At 32.7% G+C, this 21,890-nt stretch overlaps 2 protein-coding genes across 4 annotated transcripts; both read right to left on the bottom strand.

Moving 5' to 3' along the window:
* Window positions 1-1,103: 1,103 nt before the first annotated feature.
* LOC127244208 (LOB domain-containing protein 16-like) lies at window positions 1,104-2,310 on the bottom strand. Its single transcript, XM_051264641.1, has 2 exons — window positions 1,846-2,310; window positions 1,104-1,759 (listed from the first exon to the last, which is right to left on the bottom strand). The coding sequence occupies exons 1-2, from the start codon at window positions 2,119-2,121 to the stop codon at window positions 1,256-1,258; spliced, it is 780 nt and encodes a 259-aa protein (XP_051120598.1). The 5' UTR covers window positions 2,122-2,310; the 3' UTR covers window positions 1,104-1,255.
* A 482-nt stretch (window positions 2,311-2,792) lies between these two features.
* On the bottom strand, window positions 2,793-15,314 carry LOC127244365 (myosin-9). Of its 3 annotated transcripts, XM_051264853.1 has the most exons (28): window positions 14,873-15,314; window positions 14,254-14,382; window positions 13,361-13,504; window positions 13,081-13,226; window positions 12,840-13,002; window positions 11,520-11,578; window positions 11,271-11,430; window positions 11,024-11,173; window positions 10,808-10,944; window positions 10,577-10,723; window positions 10,388-10,489; window positions 10,257-10,314; window positions 10,075-10,176; window positions 9,473-9,510; window positions 9,254-9,380; window positions 8,983-9,165; window positions 8,753-8,884; window positions 8,547-8,656; window positions 8,381-8,441; window positions 7,817-7,994; window positions 7,419-7,624; window positions 7,215-7,334; window positions 6,121-6,378; window positions 5,906-6,045; window positions 4,749-4,993; window positions 3,841-4,554; window positions 3,609-3,702; window positions 2,793-2,872 (listed from the first exon to the last, which is right to left on the bottom strand). In XM_051264853.1, exons 1-26 carry the CDS (start codon window positions 14,873-14,875, stop codon window positions 4,502-4,504), a joined length of 3,351 nt encoding a protein of 1,116 aa, XP_051120810.1. In that variant the 5' UTR covers window positions 14,876-15,314; the 3' UTR covers window positions 2,793-2,872; window positions 3,609-3,702; window positions 3,841-4,501. The 3 variants fall into 3 exon arrangements, with proteins under 3 accessions (XP_051120810.1, XP_051120811.1, XP_051120812.1); XM_051264854.1 differs by lacking the exons at window positions 2,793-2,872; window positions 3,609-3,702; window positions 3,841-4,554 and having other exon boundaries at window positions 4,772-5,003; XM_051264855.1 differs by lacking the exons at window positions 2,793-2,872; window positions 3,609-3,702; window positions 3,841-4,554; ... (1 more) ...; window positions 5,906-6,045; window positions 6,121-6,378 and adding an exon at window positions 6,380-6,490.
* Window positions 15,315-21,890: the final 6,576 nt, after the last annotated feature.

Genomic DNA, 21,890 nt, shown 5'->3' with positions numbered 1-21,890 from the left:
AAAAATAAAAAGAGGACAATAATTGTTGGACATTTTAAATAGGAAAGTAGAACGATAGTTTGTGGTAAGTGGGAATAATATTTCATAAAAAAATATCATATTTGATATAATTTTTGAAAAAATTAATATAAATTAATCGTACCAAAAGTTTCAAAATATTTATTATATAAAGAGAGTTATAATTATATAGTAAAGAAAGGCAAAATGAACATAATTTAATTAAATTATAGTTTAGTGAACATAACGTATAATTTAGCTCCTTTTAACCGATAGTACACGTAATATTTATATTAATGAATTCAGTTAGGGTTTGTTTTTGTGCCTGAAATTTTCATGCCCGATTTGTCTGGACGAATTGAAGAGACATTTCAGATCAAAGAAGATTTTAATTGAATGTCATTATGCTTCTTACGTATCTGAATGCACAATTAATTGTGTGTGTAAAAATATTTAATCGACTTTTGTTTTGTATTTTTATTATTATTATGCTAAGGTGCTGAATTGGGAACAAATTTAAATAAGTTTGTAGGGTGTCAGAAGTTTACGAGAGTAGCTGTTGCAGATTCTCATATTATATAAATATATATATGTCTTAATTAATCAAGCTTAACTGTGAAAAACTGTCCCTACAATTAAGTAATTAATATTGGAATGCCTAAATTGCCCAAGGAAAGCACCATCATCAAACCATGTGCTTTTAGTTTAAATTCTTAATAAATTGATTGATTACCTGGAGAAAATTAATCAAAGAAATAACAGGTTGGTTCAAACAAATTAAACCCCAATAATGAATATATATATCCATTAATTCCAGTTTCCACTCTAGTAAAAGAAATGTTTATTTTCTCAAATTCGATATATCCCTAATTCGATCACTAATTTATTCATTTAATAACTAGTATATAGTAAGTTCCATCTTAAATTCCCAACTAATTTGTACGTACATTTTATGTAGCAGTAGCACACGTACGAACACAGTTAACGTCATGATCAGAAGTTTCAGATGATTAGATGTACTGCATCAGTACTGTATGTAATAGATAGCTAACAGCCGATCGAACGATCGATCGATTTTAGTTGCTCGCTCGAGTATACATCATATGATCAGTACTGTATCTAATATATAAATATGTGTGGAAATGATGAGATGATTATTGTTATTATGGAGTACATTATTGATGATCAGCGCAGATGAGAGATTGATTAATGAGGTAGGTATGATGGAGAAGAAGATAGATATATTGATAGATAGATTTTAGTATTCATTCTTCATCATTCTTAGGGCAAGTTCTTGGAGCTCACTCATTTCGTCGTCGGCAGCGGCGCTGTTATTCTGTCTCCTCTTGCCGATCGCCGCCGGATAATGATATTGGTGATGGTGGAATGGCAGTATTGTAGCCGCGTCATTGCAGTCGGATTCATGGATGGCATTGGAGGAGTCGAAGGAGCTCTGAGGGGAGATATTGTTGGAATAATTAGACGACGATGAGCAGTTGTTGCTGGATTGGAACATTTGGGGGATTATCGATGCCTGCTGCTGGTGGTGGATGTAGTTGATGCTTCCTGTTCCAGCTGGCCATGGAGATGGAGTTGTTGTAGTAGCAGTGAGATCATCTACAGTAGTAGTAGTAGTTGCAGTAGTACTAGTACTGCATGATATCGACCTTGCCGATGATTGAGGATGATGATGGTCCATTACTAACAGGTTTTGTGCTAGCTGCGATTTCGCTTGCATTACCTGTGCCTGCAAATACGCCACCTGCACACCACAGCACAGCACAGCACATTATTAGATGGTGATGGATCAACAAACAAATTAATTAATTAAGGAAGGTAGGTAGGTACCTGTTGCTGGAGGGCGAAGATGTGAGCGACGCAGCCATAGACGGGATCTCTGATGCGAGCCTGAGCTTCGTAGGCAATGGTGACGACGGCCTCGCAGCGATCGGGGACAGGCACGTGCAGCAGCAGCTTCGACACGTTGCTGGCTCCGAACACCTTGTGGATGGCAGCGAACCTCGCCGCTCCTTGCTCCGAGCAGAAGTAAGGCGCGAATATGCACTCCGCCGCGCACTTTCGCCTCAGGAACTTGCACGCCCCGCACGGAGACCCCGTCGCCATTAACCTAACCTCAACCACAATAATTATTTAATTAATGATTCTATCGATTGATTGATTGATTAACCTGCTCTACCAGCAGCAGCAGCAAAATCAATCAATCTATCTATTTCTCTGACTGAATCTAATTAAAGCAGACAGACAACACAGATGGATGGATGGTGAAGAAGGAAGAAGAAGAAAGGAAGGCAGGCGCACGAGGGAACTGGGGAAGGGTGAGGACAGATACATACATACATATATATATATACATACATAACAAGTATAATAAATAAAAGGGGGAAGGGATGTATGGGCATGGGGGACAGTGGAGGTCCCCATGTATGCTTCCAAGGCGACAACTCTAATGCTTATTGCTTTTTTTTTTCATTTATTATGCCTTGCCTCTCTAATTTCTAATTTGTTGCTGCAGTTTAACTCCGTCACTCGCTCACTCACTCTCATTAATTTTATATACTAGTTTATTTGAATTAATAATGCATTGAAATTCAAATTACAAAAAATATTGAATTGGATGCAAACGTGTACCTTCTTCATTACAAAATAAAATAATGGAAATGCAAAGTGGGTTTGTTTGTTCGTTCGTTCAAAGATATGGATCTATCCATCTGTGTATATAAAAATGAATAAAGAAGAAGAATAATAAGTAATATTTTAGCGCCGAACGCCGCACCTGGGAACTGCTGCTTCCACAGTAGTCGTCGTTTCTTTTGTTGCTTTCCGATCTGATCGCACTTGCTGAGGGACACGTGGTCTAAGCATCCATGCATGGGTCGAGTCAAGACTCACAACAATATGATCTTATTGATTAATTATTTATACGATAACATAAACAAGGGGTTTTCATTTTGATAGGCACTCAGTCAGTTAACATCTTAAATATAAATAAAAATGAATCACATGAGTTTGTTCCACAGCATTTTTTAATACTAGTTTTTATAATTAAAACATGGGGCTGCAGTTACTGCCCAACTTTCATATACTATACTATACTCTAAATAAATAGAGCAAAACAAATAATTGGCACTCAAGATAAGTAGCAGAAAGAAAAATTCCAAGTAGTGAACAATTGCCAAAAATATATACTCTCACACATTATTTATGTTAGGGAAGGGAAGTGGGTGTGAAAGTTTGACTTTAAAAGAGAAAGAGAAGAGAGTGAAGACAAAGTTGGTGTTGGAATTGGCATTGGGGTTATGAAAGAAGCAATTAGCTGAGGGGAGAAGGGGTTGGGAATTGGAAATTGGGGTTATTACCAAAATCCAAATAGGGTAGGGTTGGGGTGGGGTGGTTTTACCCATATAATCAGTGTCTTCTACTCTTCCTCCTCTTTCTCAGCTCAGCCAAACATGGAGGAGGAGGAGCTGTTGACTTTACTTCAGGGTTAAATTAATTAATTAATTGATTGATAAACAAATAGTTACCTCCTCGAGTACAATGCCCAACTGGGACTAATTTATAGATACACATATATATATATATATGCATACCTGGCAACTGTCTGTCTTGACATATGCCACAGGAACAGGGGTGTTTGAATTGGAACTCCTTCCCAAAGATTACTAGAAATAGATTGTGCCTGGACTGCAACCAAATTAACAAAAAAAAAAAAAAGGATGAAGGATTTCAGTGAAATTGAAAATGAAATGCAGCTCAGCTCTCCATAGCAATAAAAACATAGTAAAGGAATTATGGATGAATGGACAATGGATAATGTAGAACCTGGGAAAGACAATTAGTTGATAGTGCACTGCTGCTTCAACAAGCTTTCCCCTGTACCAGAAGATCTTAAAGGGAATTTAAATTTGCCCTAAAACAGATTGAACAATTACTAACTAGTAACTACATTATATTATTACGCTATGTGCAGATTATTCTGAAGAGTAGATTCTTCTTAGCTTTAAGCATGCAGCAGATAATGAATACAAATTTTCAAACAGGGTCAATATATGAGTACCTGGAGTTTGCCAAAGAAGTAGTTTTTACAGTGAAAAACGAACACTCAAACTTGTTGAATCCTGGCTAAGTAATACTCAAGTTTTGCAATGAACTTAATAACACAATATAAAATATCTGAATCACCTGAAAGACAGCGCAGGGATCTACAATGGTCATGCTCCAGCAAGGGTGGGATGAACCTGAAAACTAAATTTATCATATGTTATATAAACGGCATATTTTCTATTTCCCAATCAACTTGTTGTATAGGAGAAATTAATACTTGTGGAAGTTACATAATATATATACACAAACACACAAAACATATGTGTCTGTACAGGATGTATGTGATACTGTGTCAACCGAAGATACTTCCTATGCGAAATCTGGACAAATTACTTCATATCAGTGCAAACATAGTACAGCAAAGTACAGACTGAGATCATCAAAAGAAGTCATCAAATGATCCCTCTCGCTCTCTTTCCCAGTGTTGAGTTCCTGCACATGGCAACCACCACAGCACAAATATGCTTAACTAAAGAAACTCCGTTAATTTGAATTGGATAACCATATTACATTTAACAATGTGGGAGAGAAACAAGATTAAAATGCATGGATAATAGAGGGAATTTTCTAAATTGATGGTAAGAAACCTTCTGGTGTGTCATGTAGTCTGAGGAAAACAGACTGACCTGAAGCTTCTCCTGCTGAAAGATCTTGTACAATGAGGTGAAAGGCACCTGGATTGATTGCAAAGTTTGGCGGGGTGGAACTAGGGGCTGGGAAAGTGAAATCTGAGTCGGAAGATGCCGTCTCAGAAGATGAATCATCATTTAAATGATCTCTAGCAGCAAATCCAGAAGTCGAACTCAAGTTGGATGAAGAGCATAAAATCATCTTTAGTTCTGAAAATTGACCGGACATGGTGGATATCATCCTGAGGCACACTAGATCATATCTAGTATTAGTTAAATAACATAATTGAACTTTCTGATTTTAATAGAATACAGCTTCAACATTCTGCCACATTGTATCTAAAGAACGCAACTAAAAATTGAATGATCTTGGGGTAAAGTGAGAACACGTTACAAACATGTGTGTTGCACGACAGTGTGAAAATGTTATAAGGATCTCAATATAAGCAAGGACATCTCAAGCCATCCTGTTAGCTTCTAGAAAACTGCCAGTTTGAGATTAAATGAAAACAGGAAATTTGTAAATCTTGTCCCTTCTAATCAAGATACACCAAAATCCCACAACTTGATGCTCATTCTCTTCAATGTCCAAACAAGTCGAGTTTAATTTAGCTTGTAGTTCTCAGTGAAATTAAGATAAGTCAAACTTTAATGTAAGTTTACATCATTAACCCAAAACTTGGGTTTGAAAGTCAGTGAAATGAGAAGGTTAGGAAAAGATTCTCCTTTTAGGAAATGTATTTTGCAACAAGACATTCCAAATGAGGAAAACAAAAGGAGTGACAAATGATGCATGGAGGAGTTATAACATATTGTTGGTTGACTCCTGTAATATATAAATAAATAATCCGTATCCTAAAGTTTAAACTTTTAGCTGAGATGCGTCATTTAACATCTTTTAACATGAAGTCCCATGTTTGAGTCCTACCATCACCCATTTGTCATTGTCCATATGCAAGATACGTAAGTAACTAATATCCACCTTGCACGTGAGGGGACATATTGACTGACTCCCGTAATATATAAATAAATTATGTGTATCCCTAATGTTTAAGTTCTCATTCTAGTTCTACCAATGAACACTTTTAGATTGTGCATTCAAGTTTAGATCCAGTTATATTATGAAAGAAAACAATTTATAAGAATTATGGTACCTGTTCAGAGATTCTTGGAGTTGATGAACTCTCTTTTCTGTTTCTTCCAACTTCCTCCGTTTTCCCTCTGCCGATTCAAGGGCCTCAGAGTATAATTTTTCCATATTGTCTGCTCGTTCTTTTTCAGTCAGTAGCAACTTCTGTGAATTTAAAGACCAGATTCATGAATATAGTGACACTGTACAATGGACTAACGTCACATAATCCAACATTACCTTCAATTTTGCCACTTCCGAAGTTAAAACCTGAATCTTCTCTCCCTCTCCAACTGGAAGTACAGATTCTTCAATGACTGAGGTGGCTCCTTCAATTGCTTCCTGATTAATCTCACACTCTTTAAGAAGAAGAGCATCTCTTTCTTCAACTTTTGTTTGCATAGCTTCTAGGGACTGCTCCAACTTTGATATCTCCTCAACCTTTTCCTTTTCCTTTTCCTTTTCCTTTTCCTTTTCCCTTTCCTTTTCCAAGTTAGCCTGGAACAAATAGCCTCAGTCTTGATGAAAAATGAGTATCAAATTGCTTTATTATCTGTTGCTATGTAGAAAAGGTTCACATAGGATCATAATAATATGTCAATCTCCCAACCTGATGAAGTGAATATAGTTGTTAGTTGAGGCTGTCTTCTTTTAGGCTGTGCAGGATTTTTTCAAAGAACCACACACACACATGCACATATACTCGCAGATACAAATACAGGCATACACCTACCTTCATACATACAGATTTGTGGCGTATATAATGTACTCTATGTTAAAAATGAATATGAATGCAGACAATGCCCGGAGATCAAACTTAACGTGGCAGGGAAAAAAGAAACACGAGGATGCATTAATCTTTCATGCTGTGAATGTAATACCAAATCTTCCACTAGTTTTACAAGCTGAATCCTTGTTTCAACTAGGCACAAGTTTTTCCCTGTGGTATGCTGACATTTCCGTTGACATTTCTGTTGCGACTTCACTAGTGTGCAAGTTAACAAGATATAAAAAGAAAAAGAAAGAATGAAAAAAATGAAAGAAGTTAACAAGATATGAAATCTTTTTTTTCGTAAATATTGCCAAATCCACATTGTATTAAAATAAAAAATTATAACATGATCATCTTGCACTAATAACCATAGTAGTTAAACAGTTTAAATTATATCATAAGTATGGTCTGCTGTTAGCCTCAAAAGACTACATAAATGTGCTAAAATAATTTTCAGTGAGATTTCCTCATTTCAGTAGAATTTGGCATCAGTGGGAAAAGGGAGAAGCTCTGTAGATTCATAACGAATACACTGCCATTTGTATAAGAAAGCTTGGCTTACCTTGTTCAATTCATAGAGCTCTCTCCTAGCAACCATTCCCCTTAATCCACACTGGATAACAATTGTCACCTCCATGAGTCTCTTGTAGTATGAGCAAGCACTATGACGACGCCAATAGGCCTGAAAATTAGTATTTTTGTCAAGGTTCCAGGATATAGCATGAATCTCAAAAATTTTAATTTGCAGAAGAAACAACTTAGTCACCTGTATAACAGTTGCTCCTTTGCTCTGTTTCCTATATCTATACATTACACGGGCTCCCAATTTTCTCATGCCTGTTTGCATTGTAATCACTGCACATTTGTATTTTGTGAAGCTCTTCCTGCCCAAAAGCCCTCTCAAACTCTTCTGAATTTTTAAAGAAGCTGAATCTTCTACCATAAAGTTGAAAGATCGCCGAGCAAGTATTCCTAAAGTCAAGGAAAATGAAATGCTCATAATGGGTATACCCAAACCTTCAGTTGCTTAACAACAAATTGACACACAAATTAGCATGCTTGGGATAACTCAAATACTTGATTAGAATAGTTGAATGAGTCAAAATATAGAATGAATTGCAGGTTGAGCAGCAGAAGATCAGACAACTTGAAATTTCAACTAACCTCGACACATAGATTGCAAAGAAACCGCTGCCTTTCTCTTGGCAGCATAGTCTTTCCGAGCAATATACCGTCTACCATCTCTTTGTATTATCTTTGCTGAATGACCAAGCTTTGTTAATCTACGGTTATCTAATTCAGCCATCTCACCAGCCCTCAGAAAGACTTTTGTCTTTCCTATCTGCAATCAAGGTGCAAAGTGCAATAAAATATGAAGATAAAGAAAATAGAATAGGTATTTTCACACACACACACACACACACAAAAAAAAGGATATTGATTAAGCAATATAAGAAAAAATTCCTGCTGCAAAGGAGGAGTTTTACATCATAGAGCCAATGGGATATATCTATATAGCATTTAAACATCAAAGGATGCTTGATCAAAAAAGTGAACAGGTAAATCAGTCTAAACAAAAATCTACTATTGGCAGATGGCCATTGAATGGCATTCAATTAGTAACACACGTAGGAGGAGGGCTCCAGGGGAGATGTGGCATTCCCTTATATATTGGTTATCAGATCAAGGAGCAATAAACATTGAGCCTAAGAAGAAATTCAACAGTACCTGAACCTGAGAAATGCCCATCTTCTCCAAGATCTTTATGCATGCAACCCTTTCATCTTCACTTCTCACATTAGAATGGAAAGGAAAATAATAGTTTATCATTACGAGCAGTAACTCCAACTGGGGGGAAAAACTACAACAACAAACAACATATACAACTACTTACTTTTCTTTCACAACTTCTGGAGCAAGGTTGCCAAACCGATGTAGAAATTCAGGAAACGTCTTATGGGTAGGGTAACCAGAACAACTTATTCGTATTGCTTCCAAAACACCCTGCAGGTAACCAAAAGGAGTGCAATATGTTTGGTACACAATCAGAAAACTATGAATTATAGAAGAAATGAATATCTACATGTAGAATGCACTCACACCACAACGCAGTTGGTGCAAAGCATTGCCATTCTCGAAAAGGCCAGGCTTGAACTGATTATTAGGCTTCACGCATCGAATATAATGAGGTTCTGTGGAGTTTAGGGTCTCCATCAACTGATGGAGTTGTAACTGCAACAATCATTCAAATGATGAATTCAAGCGCCAAACTGTAACTCTGTATTATATATGTTGTTAGTACTTAGTAGCAAGTAAGAAAAATAAAATACCCTGAAGCGGGAAGCTATTGATGAGAACTTGGAACACTTATTTGAAGATTTGGTAGCCTCTTCGGTGATTGGAGGAAATAGTGCAGATACAAATGGACATTGAGAAGCAGTTAAAAGGTCTTGGTGTTCAGGAACAACGTAATCCTTGTTCTTCTCCATAAACTGATCAGATTGATATTGAACCTACAAATAGAAATAATATAATGAAAAATTATTCACTAAACTGCAATACAAAATTACAAATTTGATTGCAAAGTTAGATTCAGATTACCTCTCCTGCATAATGTGCAATTGTAAATTCAGTGCGCGCCAATTTTGGTTTAATGAAACGTTTGTGCGATTTGAATGTCTGGTAAAGCTTGTCCGAAAATGTTTGGGCTGTTGACTTTGGAAACATACTGGGAACAAAGCAAAATTGCATGATAGCGTCAACTTGAGTATGAACAATAATTGTTTGCAAGCTGCCTGCAGGAATGTAGGATGAATTTACCAGGTCTCATCAAGAAGAGCAATTATTCCTCCAGGTTTCTGCAATTTCCATTTAAAAGTACTGCATAAAGATATTGCTCTGGCCATAGATTCTCAATGACATATGAAATCTAATTCCAGCACAAACAAAAGCAAAAGTGAACACACACCACATTTACAGTGACTATCTATACAGAAAGTTTTGAAGCTTGATATAGAAGGGGATCAGTGCGGGGGCTTAAGAAATATATTATATTTCAATATATAATCTAATGACAGAAATTTAAACTTAATGGTATCACTGAGAAAGCACACTGAGTCAAATATAAGATACTTCCAGTAGGAAATGCAGTGATAATATTGTCATAATGATAAAAGTAGTTATTTTATAGTGTTTGTGATCTGCACTCTAACTTGACTGGCTTTTAAACTATTTAACAACTTGTTTTGCTTTCAATGCTTCAACTAAAATATAATGCCTGAGATGTATAAAACTCTAGTACAATTATAGATTTTAGTAGTTCTGTCCTCTAGAACATGCCTTTCATCTCATGGTAACTTCTTAGACATGACACAACTACAAAATCTGCAATAACACAAAGAATATGCTGAACATAGAATGACCTTTTCAATAAGATCCAGGACATCTTGGTTATCAACAAATTCTATATAGCTCCAGTCAATCTCCTCTTTAGTGTATTCATCCTGCTGCATCTTAAAAATATGCTGAACAAAGAACAAATGAATTTCAGTATTGAGAGAAACATAGCTTATAACCTATTAACCAACCATGCAAATAAAAGTACCTGATTAAAATGCTGCTGTAACTTTTCATTGGTTAAATTTATACATAACTGTTCAAAACTACACAGGCAAAACATTAGCTTGCTGCATATAGTGCCACAGCAGGACAGTAGTATTGCCGACCAATTCTTACCTATTATTTTTAAAACTTTCAAATCCATATATATCAAGAACTCCAATAAGACATTTGGAATTTGGATCTTGTCCAATTGTGATATTTATTTTGTCCACCAACCTAAAGATTGAAAACAAGGGAACAAATAATTAAAATATTTCCAGATACACAAAGAAAAAGAGAACACCATGTCAAACAAGCATGTACCAGTCAAATAGGCGAGAATATATTGTCTTAGATAACCCATCCCGACTAACTACCGCACCATCAGGATCAAGACTTCTCTTGATAACTTCTTCCGGAGTGACCATAACTCGCTTCACTAATGCATCTTCTAGTGCATCAGGACTACACCTAAAATTACAGAGAAAAATGAAATCATTAAACTGATTTTCTCATGGCATAGAGCGTACTGCAGGAGTTCAACTTCAATCATACATTAGAAGCTCTGCTGAAGTCTGAAGATGGAACTTTGACTTGTCATTCTCAAGAACTGACGAATCAATTTCTTCCCCCTTAGCAAAGGTAACATTGCCAAGATGGAGAATAGCAGCAACTATTCTGAAAACTGCATCCTGAAGAGTAAGAGAAACTCTTATTCTGTGAGGAGAAAGTACGGGCAGCACTATTGATACCATGGTCTTATTGCTTTACCTGTTCATGTTGACTTATGCCAACAATATCCATTGCCTGCCTTGTCACCAAATACTGCTGAGCATCACTAATACCATCTAATTCATAGCAACTAGATTGCTTAAGGTAATGAAATGATGATGCATGTCCCATCTTATACTTCTTGGCTTCCTGATAAAATGATAAGATACTGAGCAACATGATGCATATGCTTTGTAAGTTTCCACAAAATGGATAGATGAAGAAAGTTAGTGTGATGGAAGATGACCTCCTGCGGTGCTGCACACAGATAATAAAAACAGTGATAATTTCGTTCCGGATCCGAAATTTGACAGACACGAGATTTCTCGAGGAGATATGTTCTAATGGCTGCCCCTGATATTTTTCCACGGTTGTCAAACTGTATTTCGACAAATTTACCAAATCGGCTGCACTATTATAAGTCAATTAGAAATTTGAGAGAGACAGCTACCAAAGTTCAAGAACTAATTTCAACCCAACAATTTCATAGACTCGCCTGGAATTGTCATTTCTGACAGTTTTTGCATTCCCAAATGCTTCAAGGACTGGATTTGACTGCAAAGAATGATACAAGGAAATTTTAACATATAACCTCAATGAATAACACTACATGCAGAAGCACCAAAATTGAACTTCAACCAAGTCTTCTAAAAATTTTCACATGTTATATGTGTATATTCGGTAAGACAAATCAACACTTTTTTTAAATCCAAAAACAAAGTCTTACTTTTAAAACATAAAACCCTACTTCTCAAAAAGCATGCATCAATTTTCTATGAAACAATTGCTTACTTTGTAATTGAAAACAAGAAACCAACACATATTTATCAAAGTTTAATGTCCTCAATTTAGCATAAAAATTCAATTAGCCATACTTGCAAGTTGCACATTCAGATATGTTCCAAAATTACCAACAAGAATTTTCATTCAAAATTGAAAAATGACCGATAGATTTCCCTTCTCTTAGATTGGATGTCACTCCAGGCTGCTAACATTGTGAAAGATCTTGGTGCAAACATGCAAAAGCTGCCGACAGATCACTAGTGTTTCTGATGGTCACAGCTGACATAAAAATGTAGTAAGACACTCAAGGTGCTATTGCAACCTACATGTTTGATACTAGTGGAATGAGCATTTATGGAGGATCCAAGAGAGTGTTACTTGTATTGACTTTCTTGAGAAGTTCAGAGCCACATAAAATGTGGAGTTTGTACGCATATAGTGTAAGAATTAGACAGGAATAAAGAACTGGCCTTACAATAAAATTTTAATATTTTGATAATTGAGTCTTGAGTTTAGTTAGAGTTGGATTAGAACTAAGAGATAAGTTAGTTTTCATTTTGGCTTATAAAGAGCATAGCCTGAAACTGGACAACAAGCCTTCAGATATTAGCTCATTCCTTCATGTTTTGAGAATTTCCATAAAATTATTCTTTTTGCCTTTATCTGCGTGTTTCTGTAAGTGCATGAGGGTTCATAGCTTCTCAATCCAGTTAGTATGGTTCAAACAGGGTCCATGCTTTTGATCACAGTTTTTGGAGAGGAAAATGTTAATGCAATTGTCAAGCCTACTTTTCAATTTATTCCATTACACACGATACATCACCCCTTTAACAACTTCATGTTTATGAATTTTACACATCATTTTGGGCATGTTCTTGGCATTTTCGTGAAATTTGAACTCATGCATTTGATTTGACTATGATTTACCTTAATATTATTAGGTACTAGAAACTCATTATATAAAAGAAAAAAAGGTCACACAATTATTATACATCATAAAACATAAAATAAAAGGATTGAATCATAGATCTACCTCAAGAACTTGTTGTTCAACTGTTCTACGTTCAGCTCCTTCATGGCTACGACCACCCAGATGTGCAAGGTATTGCATAAGCATCTTAGTAGTTTCAGTTTTACCTGCTCCACTTTCTCCACTTACCAATATTGAATTACTTTTGCCCTCATTTATCATTGCCCTAATAGATGTGAAAAGATTCAGGTGTGATCAGAAGTATACTTAGAGAAAAAATGCTGACAACCAAGTGCAGTATCACCTGTAAGCAATATCTGCAACAGCGAAAACATGAGGGGGTAGTTCTCCAAGTAGCTTTCCCTTGTATTGTTCCATTATGTGGTTCTCATACAAATCAGGTGGTCTTTGAAAAGGATTGATGGCAATAAGAATGCTGCCAGTATAAGTCTGCCACAATGTCAGAGTAGCATATGATAACATGATGGACACACAATAGCTGGAGTAATCCAATGCTCTCTCTCAACATGAAATGAAACAAAGAATCACACATGAAATATAAAGTGTCATTTATATCAACTTACATAGATCTTATTCTGCATGTATCTTATTGCAAGATTATGAAGAACCCCAGGTTCATGCAAATAAGATAGTTTGGTCATGTCATCAATCCCACCTTCTGGAGCATCCACGTCATATGGGTATACTTTGGATAACTTAGTAGTAACCTGTACATGAATAATTATTGGTCACATACCTGCTGCTACAATATAAATTCTATTAGATGCAATACACAATAATATTCTCCAAAGGATATTTGGTTCATTAATATACATAGAAAAGAAGAAAAAATCAACAAGGAGAACCGGCTTTATTTGCCCAAATTGTATATATAACATAATGCTGCTGTCAACTTTATTATTATTCTACACAAAGAGGGAGAAAGAGAGAGAGAGAGAGAGAGAGAGAGAGAGAGAGAGAGAGAGAGAGAGAGAGAGAGAGAGAGAGAGAGAGTCTTCAAAGGCAACAACAGATGTCATGTGAACCATGTTCTAACTAAGTAATGTCCAGCTATAGTATCGATTGAAAAAGACAAAAACAAATAACACGTGTCTGTACATTTAACTGGAAAGCAAGTGTTTGAAGCTAACATAACTAGTATTTCTAAGGGGAAAAAATCAGTAAGGAAGAGATCGACTCAATGAGAAAGTACTAATTTTATACATTTACAATCTCAATATAAAATGTCTGTCTTCAATTCACATGCATGCATAGATATGAATCATTATGCATGCCGGCTGAGAATTCAGCTCCAAAGATTCCCATTCAAGACATCAATAGATCAGTGGGCAAAACTTGGTATTTAGCTCAAGAGACCTTTCCATATTGACAACTTCAATTCTTAACAATTCACAATGTTTTTTATATGATAAAATCAATGTTGTGAATTTTATTACATCTACAAAAGCTTGTTTACCTCCCTTTCGTCAGATGTTCGGACCGCAACCTCCTTTCCTTCAATCTTGGTCACTTGCCCATCAATCCAAACGGCGTCGGGGTCTTCAACCCACACATAAGAACCTTCTGTGATATTTACTGGGGTACCCTGTATTCGAAAACCATAATGTATATCACAAGGCATGAGTATGAGGCAACTGTGAGTTGGAGAGTGGAAATGTTCAGAATAAAATAATTTACTCTCACATAATGAGTAACAAAATCATATCCAACTGATAATAGAGACATTTAACTTCTGGGAAACTTATATGGGCAGTGATTATAATCATATTGCTGCTTATAGGATGTGTTTTGAATGAAATTATATTTTCATTGCACTTACACTCTTGGCTTCAACTTTGGAGTAAATGATCATATTCTCATATAACATCCTAACGAAATGAAGTTTTCATGAACTAAAGGACTGCAGATAATTTATACATCCCCTTTCTAAGTCGCATAGAAGAACTTGTGCCGAAACCCTTACCAATCTAATCCTAGCTGCATTATAATTACGAAACATGATTCAAGAAGATAACTTAAATTCCGCACAATTGAACAAGGAAAAACGAAAATGGAATGAAATTCGATAAGCCTACCATCTTGATTCAAGAAAAGAAAAACTATGAACACATCTGATCAGGAGAAGGTTCCTTTTGGTGTCTGCGGCATTCAACACATCCCAATTCTTGATCACAATGCTGCAAGTTCCATAAATCCAAATCTTGAATTGGGAGGCCCAGCCGCAATCCTGATACGACGGCGTGCGGGGAACGCATGAAGAAAAACCCGGGGCAGCGTGGGGAGGGCTGGGTTGGGTTCGGGAACAGCGGCCTTCCCTGGAGCTGATTCGTGAAAGAGAGTGGGGTGGGGTGGCAGAGAAGTCGGCCGTCGGATCGGGAATCCTCTCCGGGTGCGCGTCGAATTGGAAATGGGTTTGCGGACAAGGGCTGGGGGACGTTATCTTCTGGCAGTCCGCCATTTTCGGAGACGTTGAATCCTTCGTTCTGTGAACGAGGGATGATAACAATTTGAATATGATCGGAATTGCAACTACAGCCCCCCAACTTTATAAATTTCCATTTATAATCATAAACAATTAATAGTAATAATTGAACATCACAGATGTTGATAGCAAGTATATCAAACATAGATGGATCCATCCATATATGACTAAAATTAATACAATACATATTATTTAAATTGTTATCATATGTTATTAATTTTAAAACATTTTTTATTTATTAAGTTGTTTTTTTTTTAGAATGTTGCGGATTATTGTTATGTATTATTAATTGTTATCTTAATATGCAATACACATAGGGTGTGTTTGTTTGAAGGATTTTGGAGGATTTCCACTATTCATCCAATTTTTTCCCCCCAAAAACATCAAATCAAACACCTATTTTTCATTTTTTTATATTATACTAAAAATCAATTTTACATTCAAAACATCACATCAAACCCTATTTATATCACATCATACAACTATTCAAATTCAAAATTTTTACTATTCAAATCTCAATCCAAAATCCAAACCCCCAAACAAACACACCCATAATAAAAACAACCATGTAAGCTATAATAATATACTTCCTCCGTCCCAATACAATAGTCTTGTTTACTATTTTTTGTTAATCTTAAAAAAATAGTCTTATTTTTATAAATAATCATATCACCATAAAACTACCCCTACTTTTTTATTTTTATTATATAATGGCCACTACTTTTTACACTAATACACCCACAAGGGCAAAAAAGTTTATTATATATACTTTTTACCAACTACCAATATAATATCAATATTCCTTAAATCTCGTGTACAATCCAATTAAAACTATAGTTTTGGGACGGATAGAGTATATTATATGATATAAATGATCGTATCACTTAAAAGGTGGAGGATAAATTCAAACTCGTCAATTTGAGACTTAAAATTCTGATGCCATATTAGATTATATAAATGGTCATTTCAATTAAAAGTTTAAATGATTAGAATACGCATTATTTATATATTTATTTACAAACAGAAATCAACTCCAATATAATATAAATACAACAATAAATAAACTAATGTTACATGACAAAATTTTACGTATAATACCTATTTTAGTATGTGAAATATATTAATACTGACATAAATATAATGTGCAACAATCAACATATATTTTCATACAATAATGGTTTATATTCTATGTGTCAATTAAGCTAATCAATAAGATATTGATTAACCGTAGTCATCACTTAATCTCTTTTATATTGTGTATAACCTTCCCCCCCCCCCCCCCCCCCCCCCTTTTTTTTAATTAAATTAGACCTCCTTCTATTTCACTTTTTATTTTTTTATACCACTTTATTAAAATAACATATTTTATATCAAAATTATTCATTTAAATTGAATTAATAAATACATTTATGCTATATTTACTTAAGATTTAGATTCATACTATTTATCATGCAAATTTTTAAATAATTTTTATAAAAATATTTTGTTTATAAAATATCAATTAAAGTATTATTAAGGTAAAACACAAAATCAAATGGTAAATAAATAATCATTTTAAAGTGAGTAAACATAATTAATCTATAAACGAATACAATAACGTTCAAACTAAATCAGTTAAATATATTTTTTATTTGTTTTTGGAATTTTGCACAATTGGACGTGCGAAAGTGTAAAGCCCGTTTCAGTTTGGATTGGTTTGTAGAAACTGTTTTTAGCTTTTGCTTTTTAAAAAATATTTTAAAGTTTAAAAATATTTTTGTCAAAGCACATTGAAAGTAGCTTATAAAATAAGTAAAATATTTTTCAATTAAAATTATTATTTTATCACTAATAATAATAATAATAATAAATATAATATTGTACTATCTCCATAGTCGAAATAAAAATAAAAAGACTAAAGTATTTCTATTAGTATGGTATAATATAAAGGTAATGATATTTGCTTTGTTTAATATATTGTAAATTAAAATGACAGGCAGTACACTTATAAAAAAAAATAGATACTTTTGTTATGAACAGACAAAAACAGTCAAGGAACAGAGGAAGTAATATATTATAAAAATAATTAATTTATATATTATATTTTTAAAAAAATTAGAAAATATAATTATATTATTATTTTTAATTTATATATTATATTTGAATTAAAATTTAAAATTACAATTAAGATATCAAATTTAAATATAAGTAGTATATAATTTTTTTTTTTAATTATAGTAAAATTATAAAATATAAGTTATAAAATTTTAAAATAAAATTGAAAAATACGAATAATTTAATACTCCTACTGTATTGTAATTTTATTTTAATTTATATATTTTTTTTAAATTAAAATTTTAAAATATATTTTCTATATTTTTATTTAAAATATTTAAATATAATTTAAAAAAAAACTTTATGTACTATATTTTTATAAAAAAATATAATTATATTAACCACATGTTCTTTCCAATAATTTTAAACACTTTCAATTCTATTACCTCTAAAATTTTGTAATGAATTATCCAAATACAAAATCAAATTATTTTTACTAACTTATTTTTTAAGCCAATTGCCCTATTAAATGATGCAAAACGGCTAAGAGACTTTCAATTAATTAATTAATTAAGCCCAACGGCAAAGAAGTGCTGACTTTCATTTCAATTTTCAACTCCGTGTGGAAACATTCGAATTAATTAATGAATTAATGATTGACTGTGCTTTTGCTTTAATGACATTTTGAGATTGTCTTCTGTCTGAAGTTTATTTCTCTTCCAAAGTCATTATAGACCGATCATTGTTTGTGCAGATATATTCTATATTCATTGTTTTGGATTCTCATGGAAAAAAATAAAAATAAAAATAAATTTTATAAACAATAAAAGTTAAACATAAAATTACGAGCCTTTAATAAGTATTTTAAATATTGAATACAATTTTTTTTAGAAAAAAAAAAATAAAAAAAAAATTGATGTATTAGGAGAGAATAAATATATACTCTTTTTAACTACTTATAAAAAAATAGTAATGTAATTTTCTTTTAATTCATTCACTCATAATATATACATTTTTTTAAAAGTAAGTTTGACTGTACTATAGATTATAAATACTTCTAATTTTAAATTTATTTACACTAATACTGTTACATCAAATTTAAATATATGGACAAAAAAATATTATAAATTATCAACTAAATACTACTATCTCTACTCATTTATTTATTGTATTCATTTTTTTTTTCGTCTGTCGTTTTTTTTTTTAAAAAAAATATTATACATTTTAATTTTTTAAATTTATAATTGTTTAAGTTTGATTAAACTAATTAATTCTCTTAATATTAATTTAAAATTATATTATTACAGAATAATTATTTTCACTAATATATTTTTTAATTATTATTTAAATATAATCTTTTTTTTTAAAAAAAGAAGAAAATAATTCTAAATTTGTATGATAAATTTTTTGAAAAAAAATAATAATAAGAGAACAAAATCCCTGTTTTTTAAAAATAAATTTATTATACTAAAGTGTATAGTTTTTTTTTTATTATTTATAAAATGAATGTGACAAGGTCATGGGTTCAAACCCCACGCTTCTAGGTCTGCCTGTTACACACTTACACATGGTTCGTTTGCAAGGTATTAGGTTCGGGCCTAGTTTGCAAAGTAAATTTTACACGGTAAAATTAAAATTGAATATATAAAATATTTAACATTTCTATTATACTGTGTATATATATATATATAATATGAACATGTAAATCTGCATGTAAGACTTAAATAGGTACATTTTATTTGAGCAGAAAAAAATATTTTAAGATTATTAAAACCAAACACGCCTTGCTTATGCAGTGAAAATACAATACGTCAAGAATAATATTCTTGCTGGAATACATTGTTTGACTAATTGGATAAGACGAGAATGAGAAAAACGACAAGAACTTGATTCTTGTTGCATTTGCTCCAATAGCTTTTTCAAATCCAATTATAATACTTAAAAGCTCCCATTATTATTTTTATTTCTTTGAAAAATATTTATTATATTTATATTATACTTTTATTTTATTATTATAAATATAATTTATAAAACCATTAAAATAAAAAATTTATGGGCAAAATTTTAACTATATACATATATAAAAATATATTATTTACGATATTATATTAAAATTAAATTAAGGTGAGGAAGTATGATTTACAAGTTTTATTTATTTATTTTTCTTTATGACATGACAATTTCAGGTCAGATTTAATTAGACATTTGTAAGTTATGTGAATATTAATATAAAGAATATTCCACTTTTGCAAATTTTTATTTTTATGTTATTAAATTAAGAATGCATCCCAAGAGAAGAATTGTCGGGTAAAGATATGTCAATTCCAACATTCTCAAATAAAGTAAAAAGGAAACAAGAAAAATAAAAATTGAAGGAGAAAAATGGGGTGACTAATATATTTAAAATTCAATTCTCCAAACAAACACAGTGCAACAATTTACATTTTGGAGTTTCAATTCACGAGACATCCAATAAATCTATCGCTAAATATACAATGAATTCTACGATTCAACAAATATTGATCACTAATTATTATATTTTACCGTCCTCTTTAGATATCCATATATAGGAAACTAACGATTAAACTGTTGTTAAAAAATTAACATACTACTTGTCTAATTGAAAGTAATTGACGCTCATGGGTTAATCTTCCTCTCCAATTAATTGAAAAATCAAATCATTCTTCTTCCGTTGAGCTTTAAGTCCTAAAAACACTCAGGTTGTATTTTTTTGTGGTTTTATCATAGTTTTTTAGTATGCAATTATTTTTTTTTCTCCAAAAATATCACATAATTTTTTTTTATATTATATTACAAATTTATTTTACATTTAAAATATTATATCAATTTTTATTTATATCACATCAAATAATTATTGAAATTTAATATTTTAATATTCAAAAATCCAAACCCAAAAACTAAAACCACAGACAAACACATTCTTCTTAAACATAAGAAATATAAAAAACAAACTATAGAAAGAGTTATGTTAGGCCAGCTCCAATCCATTAACTCCATTTATTCAGTTTTAATTCCAAATATGCAATTGCTACAATAATTTCACTTCTAACATTTTGTTTTTATTTGTATTTTATTTATCATTTAACTATCTCAATTTTTTTTGACAAATTTATATATTTCATAAAATATTATATTTAATTAACACAAACTACAAACATAAAAGCAAAATAACTAAAGCCCATAATAAAAAACATCAATAAATATTGTGAAGAAGTAAACAAACCCTGTATTAATCATTATGTGGACACTTAGGAGTATAAATATTTACACAATTTTTAAGACTCAGACTTGTTCAATTTCAATATAACGTGCATATATATATATATATATATATATACTATGCAGTAGTCAACAGTCAAAACTCGATTCCATGAAAAATAAAATTACACATAGTGGAAAAATTCCAGTCATCCCTTTTCCTTATTCTTCTTCATGCTCATGCATGCATTCTATATCTATCTATATATATGTGCAGATTGATTGTCTGATAGACAGTCCAATCCAAATTAAAGACAGTTCAGTTTGAAGAAAATTAAAACTTGAATTTTGTTTAGCACGATCGATGATGTCTCCTATTACCATAGTGATCTTGTTTATTGTCCTCCTAACCATCACCACTTCTTCTTCTTCATCATCATCTTCAAGCAGATATTGCAGAGCCTCAGCCACCAGAGTCTTGGCCCAAAAACAACAAGACCACCGCTATCTATGGATCAACAACAACAATAATAATAATATTAATATTAAAGAAGACAACCACCAGCAACGCCTCTTGCTGCCCTCGTTGCGTGCATGGCGCCGCCCCGTCAACCCACCCGCCCCTAATGGCTGCACATGGATCCCCAGCGGTGGAGGGACGCCCTGTGCCGCCGCCATCAACCAGCGCAACCATGCCGCCCGCCGCCGCTCCTCCTCTATCATCCCCAATCAAGCATATCTTCCCAACCAGGTGTTTCAGAATGGAATTCATCCATAAATAATAATTCCAAGAATAATTTTATGTTGTGATCATTAATTTTTTTCAGTAATTATTACGCATTCTGGTTTGGCGACGAAATAAGAAACAGAAATGATGCAATTGGGATAAAAGCGATGAAGTCTTTTGTGAAACAAAATTGCAATCTTTAATTTGTGACAATCAAGTCATTATGGGTCACGAGATAGAATAAGTTTTCTTGCCTACGAAAAAGATTACTAAATATTATTTCTTTCAATAGAGCAGCGTAAGTTTTGACTGTGGACTTCACATCCTAACTATCTATAAGGAATTAATTTCTTGCAGCAAGTTTCCAGTCAAGTATATGAATAAAATCGTTCAAAGATAGAAATATATATTTCATTCCATCAGTTTTCCTCTTTGGTTAACTGCACAAGTTTATGGATTTGACCAAAGAACTCTAACAACACAAAAAAGTTTCGAGTTTCACATCTGTTTATATTAGCTACTCATAAATGTCTTCTCTTTCACTTCTCCCACAGCTTCTTCAATGAAATTACATTGAATGATCGTCTAATCTAAAAAAAAATTTTCCATATAACAACTAGTAAGCCAAATA

Source organism: Andrographis paniculata, unplaced genomic scaffold, assembly GCF_009805555.1.
Source record: "Andrographis paniculata isolate CXL003 unplaced genomic scaffold, ASM980555v1 Contig9END, whole genome shotgun sequence".
NCBI lineage: Eukaryota > Viridiplantae > Streptophyta > Magnoliopsida > Lamiales > Acanthaceae > Andrographis > Andrographis paniculata.
Note: the sequence above shows the minus strand (reverse complement) of the source record. Positions and strands in the feature narration are given on the sequence as shown.

What these genes read in the sequence shown, in the direction of transcription:
- LOC127244365 (XM_051264853.1), bottom strand. An exon ending in TGTGTGCAGCACCGCAGGAG is followed by an intron (nt 11,174 to 11,270) that starts GTCATCTTCCAT and finishes TCATTTTATCAG; the next exon opens with GAAGCCAAGAAGTATAAGAT. An exon ending in CCAGAAGTTGTGAAAGAAAA is followed by an intron (nt 8,442 to 8,546) that starts GTAAGTAGTTGT and finishes TAATGTGAGAAG; the next exon opens with TGAAGATGAAAGGGTTGCAT.
- LOC127244208 (XM_051264641.1), bottom strand. Translation starts at nt 2,121, where the DNA reads ATGGCGACGGGGTCTCCGTGCGGGGCGTGCAAGTTCCTGAGGCGAAAG. An exon ending in TCTTCGCCCTCCAGCAACAG is followed by an intron (nt 1,760 to 1,845) that starts GTACCTACCTAC and finishes TGTGGTGTGCAG; the next exon opens with GTGGCGTATTTGCAGGCACA.